Raw genomic sequence first — 18804 nt, forward strand, 5'->3', positions numbered from 1 at the left:
AAACATTGAACCACAAATATTCTTATACACAATATCTTATAAAATTTTAATAATAAGACTTAATTATTTTAATACTTATGAATCTAAAGAATTTTAATAAAATTTGCATTGTGTATCTTTATGAAGCAGTTAATTTCAAACTTAACAATTTATTCTTAAAAAATATTTTTTAATTAACTAAGGATGTAAAATTGTTTCAGATGTTAATTTGTTTGAATTAGTTTTTTTAATAATATAAAAAACTTATATTAATCCTTGAAAAGGTTTTCTTAATCTTGCTAAATTTAAATGTGCCACAAATTAACTCCTTATGGTTAAGAAAAGTCATTTTCTATCATAGAAATTTAAATTATTAATTTCTGGGACATTAATCATAATAGACAAAAACAACAATTATTGTTGTTAAAAATTTGATTGGGAATCATGTGTACTAGATAAAGTCTGTACACCAAAATAAAAAATCTGAAATGTTGTGTTCTAGAGATTTCTATAATTAAGGTATCTATATTATATCTAGAGTTCTCTCATTCAATGCTCCTTACTCAACTATAACATATTATATATATATATATATATATATATATATATATATATATATATATATATATATATATATTTATGTGTATATATATATATTTATGTGTATATATATATATATATTTATGTGTATATATATATATTTATGTGTATATATATATATATTTATGTGTATATATGTATTTATGTGTATATATGTATATATATTTATGTGTATATATGTATTTATGTGTATATATGTATATATGTGTATATAAGCATATATGTATATATGTGTTTGTTAACGCGCGTATACTTGTTTTTCAGTTTGTTTTTCAGTTGGTACATTTTATATGTGTGTATCGGGTTTTAGTTGACAAAATTATTCTTATATATTATGGATTCTAAGTTTTAAGGTTAAGGATATTTGAATAATTTTATTTTGAAAACTAAAAAAAAAACAGAAATCCTCAAACCTTTATTCACCTCCCTCGTTCCTTTGAACTTTTTCTCTTTCATCTCTCTTACTCTAACATTTTCTCTGTCACCCTACTATAGCCCCAAGTGAAAAAATTAGAAATATTCGCCATTAAACAATTTGTCTTTGTAAAGAGCTGAGTCATTGGCATATTTGCTTTCATTCAAGATCTCTTCAATTTCATCGTCTTCAGTAACCTCTCTAATTTCATCATCTGCAGAGGTTGAATCATCATCTCTAAAAAATCCCTCTAGGCCAATTATCAATTCTTTCATATGTTATTATGCTTGTGAAAATTATATAAGACAAAAATTATAAAATGAAAAATTATTATATAAGAAATTGTTTAACCGCGAGTGTTTCTGATTTTTTCCATGCCAATTACCAATTTTTTTGGATGTCTTTATGCTGGTAAAAATTAGACATTTTTTTTAAGAAATTGTTTAACAATGAATGTTTCTGATTTTTTTTAGTTGGGACTACGACAAAGAAAATATTGGAATGAAAGAAATGAAAAAGAGAGAGTTGAAAGGAATGAAAGAGATGAGTGAAGGTTTGAAGGTTTTATCTAAAACTCGATACACATTGCTAAAATATACCAACTGAAAAATATATATACGCGCGTTAACAAACTCATTCATATATATATATATATATATATTATTTTCTTCTAGAGTAGGGTAGTCGAAATAAATATATTTATTTTTAATTATATATTTGATGTAAATATTTTTAAATTTAAATAATTATTTTATTCTTTAAGGGACTATTTTACTTAAATTTAATTTTTTTCGATTTGATAATTTTTAAAGCTTAATATTTTTTATATTGTCAATTTTACTTTTTAGGAACTATTTTTTTTAAATTAAAATGATTAATTTACTAATTTTTAAAGAAATCATTTCTTTGACATTTTTTGAAGTTTAATTATTTTTTAAAATTAAAATAATTACTTATAATAAAAAATTACCTCCAAAAAAAATTAAAAGATTGAAATTATATTTAATTATAAAAATTATTTATATTTATATTTATTATTATAATTTATTAATTTTTACCTTATAAACACATGTAATTTCATATTAGACCACGCATGCCATATTCAGCGGAAAAAAAACATTTTCCATACAACAGAATTTTAAGAGAGTTTATTTTTATTCAATTACTTATATATAACATATTAAATTGAGTTGCAATGCACTTGTTAATAAAATAATATGTTAAAATTAAATTGTATCTTTCAAATAATATAATATTTTTAAAAATGATTACATTTTAATGAATTTTTTTTGATTTAAAGTTAATAATATTTAAAATTGTTTAATAATGATTAAATTATTTGATAATTAAAAAAAATTAAATTATTTATTTAATGTAATATTCTAAATTTGTATTTACTGAAATGTATTAAAATATTTGTTGTTAAGTAATTTGAATAAAAATTTAAAACAAAAATTGATAATATCATTTATTAAAATGTTAAATTTAAATTAGAATCACTAATATTAATATCTTCAAAATAATAAATAACTCTATAAATTTATTGATAATAAAAGACACATTGATTATTTGATAGTTTATATTAAATATATAAAGATAATTTAAAAAACATAGTTTTAATATTTCAAAATTTCGAAAAAGTATATCAAAATGGTAGAAAATTGAAGACTTTTTTTTATAATGATGCGTTAAAATGAAAGTTGAAATTCATAAATATTCTTATTTGAATAAATATTACGAATAATATGTTATCTGAATAAATTTTCACCAAATTAGTAAACAGCTTTATTTAAATAAATATTATGAATACTATGTCATCTGAAATTTCACAAAAGTTTCACACAAATTAGATTTTATAAATGATAAATCACTTGAAAGAAGTTACATTTGATGAAGGTTATTTGCAGAGGTTATAAAGTCCTCCAAAAATAAAAGATTTTCTAAAATCTAATAATAGTAAGAATTTTAATGTTTTATTAAAGAATATTATAAGACCTATATAAATTATAATTTATGTTTCATCTATTTTTAGTTTTGGTTTTTAGTGTTCTTTCTCAAAATTTTGATGTTTCTTTTTCTTTTCAGGCTCTTGTTCTTCTTTAGAATCAGAACACAGACACTTGTCTGTTCTACTTTCCATATCAAACGCGTCAATTTCCTCCTTTACCTTTCACCGCCGACAAAGATTTTGACAAAACTCGAATTCGAATTGCAGCACCCTTGTCTCATTCCGCTTCATTTCCGCTCTTTTCCATTCTTATACAATAAAGCTTCTTTCAGTTCGCAAACATTCATATACAAATCATGTCTTCTAAACATTCATATATAAATAATGTTTTAAAATACTAACAATTCTTTCTTTTAAGTGTAAATTTTTTTTATCTGTAAACTTCAAAGAGGATTTATTTTTAAGTATCTCAGTGGTAAAACTTATTATTATTATTCTGCGACAAGCTACACACGGAACACTTTTAATATAATAAATTTATAAAACACTAGTTTTTGTAAATGAATCAACTATTTCGATGACAAGTTGATTGGGATTCTTAAAAAAAATTTAAAATGAGATTAACTTATCAGAGGAATGTCGTCAAATCAGAAACAACAATGATTTTTCATATAACTATGTTGTTGGAGTGATTCTCCAATGCATCTCCCAAAATTCTTCCTACAACTCTAAAATTATTAATTTATCCTTTTAATTAAAAAGAAAAAAATTGTACCGGTAATTCGCTTAAACTTGATTATAAACTTAATCAAAATGTTTTTCATCTTTAAGTCGTTTACTCTTATACCATCCAGTTTTTTTTTTTTGTTAAGATGGTAAGTTTGAATTTGGTTGGCCAATTGTCTTATCGTCCGTTATACTCAATGATCGGACGGTCTATAATTAATATTCAATAGTGAAAAATAATGACGTTGTGTCATAATGTGTCAACTGAATGGTAAGCATAGTAAGTTAGCACCAATTATATTTCCATTCTCAAAATCCAAATTAATACAATGAACAAGTAGTAATTATCTTACTTATAATCATTCTCAAACATCTAATAAAACACAATATATCTTACATATCTAATAACATATACAACCCTACACATAATATTTTTACATTCCCATTTTTCAACGGCTAGGAAAACTACCACGGAAGAAGAATCACCTGAGAGGATTCAAGTGTTTTATTTGTCCCTGCAACACACCATTTTAACCAAAATATTAAATAATAATTTTAACTCTTTTAATTACGATTCTGAATTCTGACGGGGAAGCCACCCACCATGAAAGAAGTGAAGTAGCCACCGTACTTGGGTTCCGCCACGTCGGAAACCACCTTAAAGCGTCTCAAAATCCCGGCCACAATTCGTTTCATTTGCAAGAACGACATTTCCTTACCCAAACAGATCCTTGGACCAGCCTGAAACACGGGATAAGTAAAAGCATCCACGGCCACGAACTTCCACCTGCCTTCCACCTCCTCCCAAGTCAGCCACCTCTCCGGCCGAAACTCCGCCCAATCCGGCCCCCAAATCTTCTCCGACCTCCCCATGGCGTAAATATGATACGTCACCCTCCACCCTCTCTTCACCAAACTCCCATCGGGTAAAAGATCATCGCGTATGGCCTCTTTCGAATTCGCCGGAACGGGTGGGTAAAGCCTCATGGTCTCACACAAAGCCGCATGCGTGTAGACCATGTCTTTCATTTCCTCACACACGTGTGTGTACACCGTGTCTTTCTGCGTCACCTCCTTTAGAACCTTCTCCTCCACGTGCGGGTGGTTCGAGAGGAGCCAGAAGAACCAGGTGAGCACCCCTGAGGTTGTGTCCCTCCCCGCGATGATAAAGCTGAGGATTATATCTACAACGAACTCTTCGTCCGAATGGCCTGAGCATAAAAACCGTGACAAAAGATCCACGGAATCTAGGGTTTCCTTTTCCCGAAGCTCCTTTTTCTTCTCTCTTATTATTCTCCTTGCCAAATCCTTCACTTCCGACACCGCTTCCTTCAGCCGCTTCTCCGAGCCTAGGTTAAGGACTTTTTTGGTTTTCCATATCAGAGGGAACGCCGCGTGTAGTCTCTTACTGCAGATTATTGTGGCGTCGGTTATGGCGGTGGTGAAGGGGGTTTCCCGGAGGAAGCACTCCGGGTCGAAGCCGCAAGCGATTTTGCAGATGTTGTCCAAGGTGAAGCGTTGGAGAGTATTTTGGAAGTCTGAGATGATGGTTTTGTTCCGGGATGCGTTATCGAGAAGGGGCAGAAGGCGGTCGGAGAGCTGCACGTCGACGACGGTTTCGATGAACTTGCGGAGGCTCTGAGTGCTGAATTCATGGCTGGATATTTGGCGTTGAAGTTTCCAGTCGGGGCCATCTGCGTTGAAAATTCCCTGGCCGAGAAAATCGTCAAGGGCGCATTTGAAGGTTGGGCCCTTCTGGTAGAGTGGGAAGTTGGTCTTGAGAATGTGTTGTACTACACTAGGATTAGCTGTGAAGAGATGGCGGGAGCCGAAGCCGCGGTGGAGGACGAAGGTGGAGGAGGGGGAGGCATGGAGTATGTCGGACGTCCAGTGTATGCGTCGATGCTTGTTTGCTATGATGGACGGCACTGAACCGATGATAGGATAGACTTTGGGAATTCCGGTGGTGGTGGCAGCGGGGGGCGTGGAAGAAGGAGGAGAGGATGGTGATTTGCCTTTAAATACTATTGTGGCTAAGAACCAAAGGGGAGTTGCAAACAGAAGAAGTAAACAAAACAAAATTTCAGATTCCATGTTTAGCGAGTTAGTGTACTCAATCACGTGATCCTTTCTCTGCTAAATGTTCACACATTCGCAGCATCTTTATACTCACCAAGTGCTTCCTGTTTCGAATATGGAAGTAATTTTCAAATTTTAAAATTTTTACAAAGATGGATAAGATATGTTTATTATTTCAGGTTGAAAAATAAGAATTTGTCTTTACAAATATGGGTTTCTGTTATTTTTATTAAAGTTATAATTCACATTATGACCTTTTTTCTAATAAAATTGTGTCTTTTAAGCAGTTTTTTATTTATTTTATGGAATCCGTGCTTCTTGTCTGATGTTTTTGTATTATCTTGTTGATCTTGGCCACCCTTTTGAATTTGTTGTCTCTTTTTAGTTTTTCTCTTGATCCAAGTTTGTTCCAGGGTTAAACAACTTTAAAGAATAGAAAGAAAACATAGTGTCGTCAAAATGGGTTGAAACCCATTAGTCAACCCGGTTCACCACGGGTTTGAGTCAGATTGGGTTAGAAAAAAATGTAAAATTTTTTATGTGAGTCAATTTTGACCCGGCTCACTAAGAACCCGGCTCACACGGGTTGAACCCATGGTAGGTCGGGTTGGCTCACCAATCCACCTATTTTTTTAATCAAATTAAATTAATTATTCAAATCCTATTTTTTTTATTGAAATCAAATTAATTATTCAAAATGCACAACCTTTACTTAGCAAAAGAGCCTTCGCGTTGGTGTATGACAATTTTATCTTGTGCTATATATTTTTGTTAACGTCTATATGTAGTTTCTTTTATGTCTCACTAAATTAAATTGGCAAAATTTTACGCTTGATAGCTTAGAATATATATAACAATATATTTCTTTTGTTTTATTTTCTTTTATATCAATTGGTTCAATTATTATTGTTTCAATTTGATCGATCAAAGTAACATGTTATAAGAATCTGAGAAGAAGAAGGTGAAAAAAAAGTTAATTAAGTGAGCCAATGAGCCAACCCGTTTAACCAACCAACCCATGGTGGGTCGGGTCGGGTTCAAATTTTTTTGGCTCGCTAATAAATGAGCCGGGTTGGGTTGACTCACTAAGTGGTCAACCCGTGGTGGGTCGGGTTAGGTCAGGCCGGGTTACCCGTTTTGACAGCTCTAAGAAAACATGCATATAGCTCTTGGCTGGATCTCGACTTTGCATTGCAGAAACCTACTTCTCTTACATACTCAAGTACCTCTTATGAAAAATTATGAGAAGTGGAATTATTCAAATAGCATGATTTTTAAGCGTAGTCTTGTTTTGGTATGTTCTGAGGTCAATTTAACTTTAGTACTGATAAACACGTGGTGGTCAGATTCTAATGCAACTACTAACATCGGTGTTTCAATGAAGGGATGCATAAGCTACCGAAATCCAACTAATTATGAAAGATGGATCTATGTGGGAGATGACAATTTAGTAGAGGTGGAAGCTATAGGAAATTTTAGGTTATTATTGTGCACCAATTTCTTCATGGATTTGAAAGACACTTTTGTTATGCCATCATTTAGATGAAAGTTGGTCTCAATTTCCTATTTGAACATATTAGGATATCTGTGTTCATTTGGAAACCGTAAATTCAAATTATCTTTAAATTCAAATGTTGTCAAAACCGATTCACTTTTGGTTAATGATAACTTGTATATGTTGGATACAACAACTTTCTATAGTAAATGATTCAATACATAATCGTTTTGGTACTAAGTGTAAAATTGATAATGTTGATTGTGGCACATTTTAGTACAAACATTTAGGTCACATCTCTAAAAATAGAGTTGAACAACTTGTGTAGATGATATTTTGAATTTCATTAACTTCACAAACTTTGATGTTTGTGTTGAATGCATTAAAGGTAAATAGACCAAGATATTGAGACTAGGTGTATATAGACCTACAAACATCTTATAATTAATAGATACAAATATTTGTGGCTCATTCCCTACACCTTCATGGGGTGGTCAATAATATTTTATATCATTCATAGACGATTATTCTAGATATGCATACCTATATCTTATTCATGAAAAGTCTCAATCATTGGACGCGTTCAAATCTTTTAAGGCTGCAGTTGAGAATTAACTCGATAAATTCATTAAGAATGTTAGATCTGACCTGAAGTAATGAGAAACACTAGAAAGGGGGGGGGGGGTTGAATAACATTTTTTTAAATCCTTTCCGGTGCTGATATTTGATAATTGTTGATAGAGATTGGGTGATCCTCATAAGAAGCTAAGTTCTTAATGTATAAACGTTGTTCTAATAGCCACATTTATAATTCTAGTGTTTATTTAATCTCTGTAGCGTTTAGGAGAAGTGACTCTTAGAGGAATAAGTGTCTGTTGATAAGTGTGCATGCTAACGATGTACTTTTCGCACATCTGATTATTTGAAAGTCAAATGTTTGTAAAGCTAGGACATGACACACAGACTTTTTATGTCGGTTCATTCAACTTAGCTACGTCCAATTCTCCTCTAAAATAACTTGAAGGTTCTACTAGAACCGAGTATCACATACTCTTGGTTGTGTATTATTCTTTATCACTCTTGGTATCCCTAGACATTCCCAGTATCTTTTCGATACACTGTCTCGTTAAGTTTAACCCACTCCTGATTGTTGTTGTCAACCTAGTAACCTTCATTATCATGACTCTGACTGAGTTTTACCCACTTCTAGTTGTGCAATATTCTTCACCACTCCTGGTTTCCCTAGACACTTCCGGTATCTTCCCGATACACTATCTAGTTGAGTTTAACCCACTTATGGACAACCAGGAGTGAGTGAAAATCAGTTATAGTCATAATAACGGGATTACTAGGTTGACTAGGAACACTAGTAGCGGGTAAAACTTAGCTATATAGAGTATGGGGAAGATATTGAGATTGTCTAGGGATACTAGGAGTGGTGAAGAATACTACATAACTAAGAATTGGTGATACTCAATACCAGTCACAATAGCAGGGGTTACTGGGCTTAAACTAGTGTAACTAGGAGTGGTGCGAATACTCATATGTACTTCATTGAAATCTAGTGAAACTCTCTAAGATATCTTATAGGAGAACTAGACATAACTCATTTAAGTGAACTAGTATAAAATGTGTGTGCTTAGTATGTTAGTTCTAAAAGATTCTATCTATAAATATAGTATATATTTGCAAAGCAAATAGTCAACAAACACGCTTATCATCAAACACACCTTTCCTTAACAGCTAAATAATTGAACTATAAATGCTTTTGTCAAAACAGCGTTTTACAAGTCAAGGGTTTAGCAACTCACGAGAATCATCTAATCATTATCAAAGTTTTTTAAGTATCAACATCAAAAATAAATTTCAAAAATACTATTCAAACCCTTTTGTGTTTATTATTTCTTGAGGCTCTATGGTGAGTGTCACTTGTTGGTTCATGAGGAATGAAAACAAAATTAAATAAAGATTGATCAAAGTGCATAATCAATATTCAAATACAATACAATCTCTTTCATTCACCTTGATCCATCTTTCTTTAATCTTATTTTCATTCTTCACAACCTACATTAGCAAAAGAAAAACGTGTTATTATTTCTCGTTTGTGCACTACAACTACAGTATAAAAAATTACTGTTTAAAACTTAATCAACTTTTACATCAAATGCACGTGATACCATGTAAAATATCTCACAATAATTAAAGAAAAAGGTCATGGCGCTGTTTTAGGTCGATTCTTGAGGAATAGTAGTAAATAGCACATTTTCTAAATGTGGATATTATAACTTCTGCCGGCCACACTTTTTTGTTGTTTGACACTGTGGAAGACAATTGGAAGGCATTAAATATGCTACTGTTAGTGTGGTGGGTCTCAATCTCATAGGGTGGGAAACCGATTCTAGCTTGATTATGATTCTGATTAAACGTTCTTGGTGCTACATTTTCTCCAAGTCCATCCAAACCCAAATCTCCAATCTTGTCCTTGAAGGTGGATCTCCCTCATCGCTTTTCATGACACTACACTATGTGTGTCCCCAAATGCTCCATTTTACTAAGAAAAAGTGATGATTTAAAATTTAATAACAAATAAATTGGTATTTGTAAACACTATACTCATTCTAATAATGTTTATATAAAATTACATCATTTTAGTAAATTTTCCGATTTTGAGTATCAAATAATAATCCATATTGAGGGAGATAATAAATCACAATGTTTTTAAGGTATAAACATGCTTTGAATTGTTTCCAAAATGGGTTCAAACTTCTTGGTGAAATGAATCCATTATAAGTTTGGACTTTCAAATTAGATCAATTTTACAATGGATTAAAAAAATGAACTCAATCCACTTTTGACTTCACTTTTAGGAACCTACGAAGTCAGCTAAATATTTTACCTAAGATATATTAATAAATTACGTTTTAACTTTTTAATTTATTATGAATTGTATATTATATAAAACATTTAAATTTGAGATTATATACAAAATGTTAAAAGTTGAAATTGAGAATTGAGTGGTTAATAGAGTAATTCTTCAATTAATTATTTTCATATATTATGTGAAATCTTTTAATTATGAATCATAATGTTGTGACATTCAATCTAAATTATAATTAATCATTCACCAAATATTTATATTATATATATATATATATATTATAGTGCAAAATGAGTTTATAACATCTTTTATTCAACATCAATAAGAAAACCAATATCAATAGTAATCGATGATATTTTTGTAAATAATAAGGAGTTTGACGACCATTGGGGTCGTGGTTTTTAAACAAGTCAGTTGGAAGACAATATTCTTAAAGAGTTTGACGTTGAAACCTAAGAGAGTCGATATCATATCTCATTAGACGACGAATTATATGAGGTCATCATCTAATGGTCTTTAAAACATTAAAAATCACAACTAAAAAGGATGTTCTTGTACCCTTTAGATGTCAAATCGTATGGTGGTCGATGTCTAATGGTATTTAAATCATTAAAAAATTCATTTTCCTATACTCATTAGACGTCAGCTCCCCTACATATCTGACGTGTAATGAGATATGTCATCGACCTCCTATAGAATCTGACGTCATATGTTGTTTAAAAAATTGAAATAAATAGTGCTACAGGATTTTCCTTTCACTATTTCTTTGCGCTCTCTCTTCTCATACCTCCAAATAGTTGCGGCAACTTGTTTGACCACCACTAAAGGTAAGTTTTCTTTCATTTTAAAAAAATGCTTGTTGTTGGGTGATGAATCATTATTTTCTACACTTCACTTAGTTTATTGTGTTAGAATTAATCGGGGAATTGTGCTTAATTGTCCAGTATTTTCCCATTTTTACTGATTGTGTTTAACTTGATCAGAAATTCTTATTTTAATTAATTTGAATTATTTGAGTTAAATATTTTGCATTATAAATTGTAGGGAATATTTTGGAAATATTTTGGGGCTTCAAGATAGATGTGACATAAATTGTAGAGGCAAAATTGGCATTGCATCATAAACCACAAGGCCATTCACGTTGCAGCAGCAAGCACACACGGTCATGGGAAGTTATGGATGGTGGAGAGAATAATAGAATTCATGTTGGTTTCTAAAATCAATAAGCAATACGTTTTGAAGCTCACATAGTTTTTTACAAATTTCCATCCAACAATTAAATAAGTTAAGCTTGATGGAAAATGGGCCACCACTCACTCATTTCACGTAGCCTTTTGATTTGGAACACATTCCACATTCACATCCAAAATAGCAATTGCTAGTGGGAGCCACCACATAGTATGGGAGAATTTTTCTGACTTATGAAGAGTAAGCCGTGAATAATGAAGAAATAAGGGGCCACGGTTTTCCTTATTTGTTTTTGGCAGCAGCCACCAAGAAAGAAATTGTCACGGCCCCACACCCAACTTTAACAAATAGAAAGCACGGGGCCACGTTGAAATGGAGTGGAGTTCACGATGGCATGGCTTAGGACCCATGGAATTGGCATTTTGGAAAAGAATTCAGCAAGCACTTTGAAATCAAAAGGGGCCACACCATTTGTGATAGCTCACGGGTTTTGTTGATTGTAAGAGGCATGCCACCACTTACGTCCAAGGCAAATATGGAAGTGGTGTATCCACAGAAAACATTATGACCCACTTTGGCACTCATTTCAGAATTTCAGAATTGGCTTACAAGAAACACACATCACTCACGGTTTTATACCCCACTCAAGGTTTTATGTTGGCATTTAGTTGATGCCTGGAAGTCTCACGGTTCAGCACAGAAGCTTGGAGAGCTCTCGGTCCTCCATGCATCCAGCAAACCTCCATGCATCCAGCAAACCTCCATCATCCAGCAACTTGAAGCAGCTGCAACGGTTGGAAGAAGAAAGAGGTGTGCTTGGCTTTGGAAAAGAAAACAGCAGCTGCAATGTAATTGGAAAAAAAGGAGGCAGCATCTTGAGTGGCGTCTCGGCCTGCAGAATAACAACTTGAAGCCACCACCGGAAAGGTGAAGATCACGGCCTGGCATGGAGAATGAGAGACGCAACGTCTTGGCAAGCAGCTGGAAGTTAGAAGTCAGAAGCCAGCAACCGAGAAGAAGAGGAGGAGGCCGTGAGAATCCAGCAGCCCACACTTGGGACGTTCCAGCAAGCTCACGTCCTTGGTGCTCCAACATCCAGCTGGGAGGTGTCACATCCATGGTCTCCACACAACGTCCAGAGCTTAGAGGAAGAAGATGCTTGGAGGTACACGGTGATGGCTGGAAGCTAGGATGAACACGCTGCCAGCAACACGTAGGAAGCAGCCCTCACTGTGCAGCAAGCTTGCAGCAAAGAGTTGGAAGAAGAAGCTTCACAGCAGAAAGCAGCTCACGCCCAGCTGCACACAGAGGATACCTCCACGGTCCAACAAAGAGAAGGAGACCATGGCTGAGTGGAGCCATCAATCTTTTTGGCAATTGGTTCTTCATTGATTACAACGTGTGAAGGCTGAAGAGAAAGAAGAAGACAAGGTTTAGGGGCCCACTTTATTTTTGGGAGAGACAAAATGAAAGAATGTTTTATTAATATGGGTGGAAAAATTGGCTGGAGAAGTCACGGGAGTTTGCAACAAAAGGAGAAGTGGCTATAAATGGCATCAGAACCAGAGGAGATTAGTAGATTTTAGTATTAGGATTTAGGAGTAGGAGTTAGGAAGCAATTTACGTTCTGGCTTTGGTTTTCTCCTCCCCTCTGGGGAGGTTTTGTGTTTGATTTCATTTACACGTTCATGTACTGCATTTTGTCAATTACAATTTCAATCCTGCATTTTAATTCCAATTCTGTTCTGCTATAAAATTCAGTTGAGCATTTTAAATTTGTCAGAATTATGTTTTCAATTTACATTCTCAAAACGTTATTCAGTTGCTTCTCAATTTTTATTTTCGCTGCACTTGTTGATTTACATTTTCTGGTTAGGTTAAAAAGTTAAATTTCGTTTTTACCATTCTCTAAATTTACTGTCTTCGGTTTTCTACTATTTACTGTATTTTCAATATTTACTGCATTTTCATTTTCTGCACTGCAATTTTATTTCCCGCATAAAACATCCACAAACCCCCCCCCCCTTCGTGTGTAAATATGAGACTCAACCTATATTTGGTCCTTGAGAGACGACCTAGGAGTCACATCCTAGCACTGTACTGCATAAATTTTTGCAATCAAATTTGTTTGACCGCGACAGTCGTATCATTGGGTTGTCTTAGTTATGATTTTATTTCGTTTTCACTTATTATTTTTCGTGCAGAAACTATGTTTTGAACACCTTTACGCAACGGTGAAAATTCTTCTTTCTTCCTCACTAGTGACGAATCGTCCACAGTAGCGTCGACGACTCCTCCACCATCCTCCAACTTCATTCAAGGTTTGTTATGTACACTAAATATTGAATGAATATTTCGTATGGATGTGGCTTGATTTGCATGTGATTGTCATTATGTTTCCAATTATTTTATTTATCTTGGCCAAATATTTTTAGGAATTTGAAGAACTTTTTTTGGAGAAATTGTTTTGATCACTTTTTTTCTTGGTTTTGTTCATATGTTTGACATGTTGGTTTTATTTACAAACATGAATGTCTGAGTCAAAAGAAGAAATCCATCTTGCACCATACATTAATGGGTAAGTTTTATTGAATGCAATATTTTATGAAATAATGATAATTAATTGATTAACTATTTGTGATTCTTTGTAGGACCATTGACAACTAATGATTTTCGTACCAAGGAAATGCACATGTATGGTGTTGGTTCCTACATAGGAAGATGAAACCTAAATTGAAATCCATGTTACAAATGTAAGTGTTACTTTTTTTCATATCATCTACTTAGTTATATTAATGCTAACCTTTGTTTGAAATGTTTTCAATTTAATTAGAGTTATGGGTAAGGCACAAGAAATTCAAGTACTATATCCAAAGGTTGGAATTCATTCATCTTAAAGTTATTAATTTTAACATGTCAAATTATGACCTTAATATGTGAATATTATTTTTGTCATGTTTAGTGTAACAAATAGACAAATTCATGAATATGTGACTATTATGTCGTGTCTTGGATAAAAATCATCATTTGAGCAGTAATTAGAAAAGATTGGATTGATGTTATTCCTTTCACATATTATAATTCACATCAAATTTTAACCATTAGTATTAACCATAAGAATGTTGGAGTGAGAAAAATAAAAGAGAAATGGTTGAGAGGAATAAGGGATGCGAGAGATATGAGTAAGGGTTTGAGGGTTTCTTGTTTTTTTTTTTTAATTTTGAAAATGAAAATTATGCAAATACCCTCGACATTAAAACTTAAAATCCATGAGAGTATTTTCATTTACTAAAATTCAATACACTTTATTAAAATATACCAATTAAAAAAGTGCTAGCAAACCATATATATATATATATATATATTAATGTATTTACATTTTTTCATAAATAAAAATTATCTCTCTAAATTAAAAAATACATACACATACAAAAATTATCACTCTTCCATCTATAACTATTGAGTATTTTCATCTCAAACATCACGTGTTTACGTCTAACACACGATTATCACAAATTAAAAATAAGACAAACTGTAAACCAATATGATTACTTAGTATTATTTTAAAAGTATAATACATTTATAAAGTCACACTAACACAATCACACATTTTCAAAAATCACATCCATATCTAATTAATATCATTCAATAATTAAAAACATTTAGTCATTGACTACTTTCACAAGTTGGGCATTAAATCAGACTCCAATATTCTTCACTAAAAAGAATTACAACCACTACTAGAAATTTATTGAATAGTGACTGAAATCCGTCACTCAATAATATGACACTATAAATTAGTTTTAGTTCAAATATTTTTATTTAAATAGTTGAATTTTATTTTCATTCACAATTTTTGTTTCTTATTTTTCCACGTACGTGGCAAGAGGAAACTCCTTATCTTATAAAAAATATATATATATAAATTTTGATTCTTTTTACTTTTTATATTTATTTTTTAGTCGGTTAAGTTTCTTTTTTTGCAAAATGATTCAATATGTTTTTCCGCTAAATTGATATTAACTTTGTTTGAAAGTGTCACCTCTTAAAGTCTAAATCGGTTAATTATCAAAATTTAAATTATCTTTTACTTTGTAATCCTATAATTTTGATAGATGACTTTTATTTCAATAATAAAAGATGATATAGATTTGGATATATGACAAATCCATTGACTACATTGAGTTTTTTTTTAATTACAAAGATATACGGATTCAATTGAGTCTTTTTCAAAAGAAAAAAAAATAGGGCCATAAAATAAATTATAAAAATAAAAATAATAAAAAACATAAATATAAAGATTAAATGACTAAGCATGAATTTTTTTAATTATATCATGTTAGTTGCTAACTATAAATCACTCAATTTAATCAATTTAATTCAACCTGAATAGACATAAAAATAAATATGAACAATATTCGTATTAATATTATGGTTAGCAAATAATAAAAGAAAAAAGTAGGTGAACATTAAATTTAATATGTAAAAAATTGAAAAGTTGCAAGGTTTATGACATCTCTCAAGAAGATGATAGTGCATGCCACAAAGTGGTGTGAATTAACAACAGTGTAGTTTGTTTAGTGATTATCGATTAGAGGTAGTGGTATACACCCTGGATCGTTGTGATAGAACATATAACAGAATAACACCTGTAGCATCATGAAAACCGACCAACTAGCTTTGTCTGTTATGTTGAAGGCACTCTTTAGTCGCAGACAAAGGAGAGTGCATCACCATTACTTCAAACGCCACATTCACCATCATAACACCCTTTGTCTTCTTCCTCTGCACTTTCTCTCTTCTTTTCCTCTTCATTATCGGCATGCAAACCTTCTCTTTCAATTAACAATTATTAAGTGCACCCTTACATTTCATCTTTTATCAACATTTTTTTCTCTTTCATTTTCTATATCGAAATTATAAATTTGAAATACAAATATTTCTCTATTTTCTTACTTGCATCTTGTTAATAAGTTAGGAATATAAGATTAGTGGAACAAGATATTATTTATATTCATTCATGATAAGTTTTATTACAAAAACTATTTCATTTATCTATCTACAACCTAAATATCATAAGACATAGTTACAAATATCAAAGGGTTTTTAACCTATCTATAATTAAGTAAATTACAGTAATAAGAATAAGAATATATCTTTTAAATATAATGATTAACAACAATAATTTTAATAATATGTTTGTAACTTTATTATGAACAAAATGGGTATTTTCATTTTTTTCATAGAGTACTGGATTTTGAATTATACGTAATGTTTATTTTTTATCAATTGAATCTTTCGAATTAATAATCCTAAATCATTAATTGTTTAAGTTATTTTACCTCACATATAGTTCTTATCCTAAACGATATTCGACCTCTATGAAAGAACGAGAGATCATAGTTTTCAAAGATGCTAGAGGAACCACGAAGTACCACCCAATTAGTTAAATAACGTCTTGTATGTGGGTTGTCCGCCCAATCCAAATCACATGATCTCTAGTTTCAATTTACTAACAAACTAAAGTATGCAGAAATGACTTTTAACGTCATTCCTTAGACGTCGGATCACATAATATTCAACGTAAAAAATTGACCGGTGACATTTTGGTAAATAAGTTGGTCTTAGCGACGTCGGTTCATGGGGAGCCCGACGTCTAGACATCGGTTACAGGTGTATAACTGACGTATATACTTTAAACCACGTCAGTTCGTACAATTAGATGCCAAAAAGGGAGCGCCAGAATGTGAAAAGTCATTTTTTTTTCGCCATTTAAACGTCGGATCCCGCCACACCGACGTATAGATAGTCATTGAGACGTCGGTCCCCCTTATCCGACGCCTAAATGGCTTAACAGAGTAGGTGAAAAGTTGTTTTGGACGTCGGCTCCCCTTACATCTGACGTCTATATACACCGCGAATATTAATTTTTAAATCGAATGGACGTCATATTATTGAGGTCCCCGACGTCTAGTCGAGAATAGACGTCGGGCACTAGGGGCACCGACGTCTTGATGCTTGTTAAATCAGAAATTGCGAACCCACGGTTACGCGCACTTCATCGTCTTCCTCCTCGCCTTTTCTCTCCATGGCATTGTATTTTCAGGTGCGTTTTATCTCTTTTGAACCGTTTAAACTTACTTTTACTCCGATTAAATTAGTCTTTGATGGATTATCTTCCATTTGAACCGATTAATATGAGTTTTCGTTGTGGTTTGGTGCAGTTTTTCTCATGTCTTTGGGTAGCGTAGTAGCACATTCTCCCTTTGCTAGTTTTCTCGTAAGAAAAACTTGTGTCTTTTTGATCTCTTATAGCATTTCAACCCAAAACTGAACCTGGGTCCTTGCCTAGTTCTCATGTCACCGTATTCTTTTTCATTGGCGGTTGGAATGGAACTAGGCAAGAACCCAGATTCGGTTTTCGGTTGAAATGCCATAAGAGATCCAAAAGACGCAAACTTTTCTTATGAGGAAACAAGGAAGAAGGTTACACAAAGACACGAGTTGTAGTAGACGTTGATTAATGTCATGTCCAACGTCTATAGTGTCCTTAGACGTCGGTTTTGGTGTAATCTGACGTCGTTATAGACGTCGGACTCTATAGATCCGACGTCCCATTAACGTCACCCATAAAGACGTCGGATCGGGATCTGACGTTAAAAGCCCAAAATAACAGACGTCTAAAGCCCTTTCTGCACTAGTGAGTATACCTTGCCCCCAAATGTTTCTTCAAATATTTAATAACCTTTAACACTGTCTCCCAGTGGTTTTTGTATAAATTAAGATAAAATGTATACAGAGCAAGCAAGATCAGGTTTAGTCATAGACAAATAGATTAATCGCAAGTTAATGCTAGCTTACAGTGTTGTTCCATTGAAAAATTTGCGAGCTTGACACCTATAATAAACTTGTCTTTAATTATTTAAAACACATATTTTCTCTATAAAAAATAAATCCTATTGGGATTACGGGTTATTTTCATCCCTAAAAAATATTTTAAGACTTCTAAGCCTTTAATATGAAAGCAAACACCAAAATAAGCTTTAAAATTTTCATGGCTAAAATATCATTTAATACAATAATTAAGTCATCCACATAGGCTAAAACATATATTTCTCCCCTATACAATATAAACATTAAGTAATTTAAATAGGATTGAACAAAGCCATTACACTTCAATGTCAGAGTCAACCTAGCAAACCAATGAAAAGTTTGTTTTAATCTATTCAATGTTTTTTCAACCAGAAAACCAAATTTGAGTATGTGTTCTTAAAACCTAGAGTAACTTTCATGTACAACTCCTCAACCAAATCACCATAGAGAAATGTCCTATGTAAACTCATTTGGTGAACTTCCCACTTTTTAATTATCGTCACTACCATACATACAATCATCATGTTTGCCACTAGTCAAAAGTTTCATGATAGTGTATATCTTTTTTCTAATGATGTTCAAATATAAAAAGTCTCACTTTCAAAAGTTTTATGCTTTCATTA

The 18804-nt window shown here is 32.2% G+C and overlaps 1 protein-coding gene across 1 annotated transcript; it reads right to left on the bottom strand.

The window, feature by feature from the left end:
• Window positions 1–3953: 3953 nt before the first annotated feature.
• On the bottom strand, window positions 3954–5834 carry LOC108325063 (cytochrome P450 94A2). The gene has a single exon (XM_017558056.2). It carries the CDS (start codon window positions 5760–5762, stop codon window positions 4233–4235), a length of 1530 nt encoding a protein of 509 aa, XP_017413545.1. The 5' UTR covers window positions 5763–5834; the 3' UTR covers window positions 3954–4232.
• Between the last annotated feature and the right edge of the window lie 12970 nt (window positions 5835–18804).

The sequence above is a fragment of the Vigna angularis genome, chromosome 3 (genome assembly GCF_016808095.1).
Source record: "Vigna angularis cultivar LongXiaoDou No.4 chromosome 3, ASM1680809v1, whole genome shotgun sequence".
Lineage (NCBI taxonomy): Eukaryota > Viridiplantae > Streptophyta > Magnoliopsida > Fabales > Fabaceae > Vigna > Vigna angularis.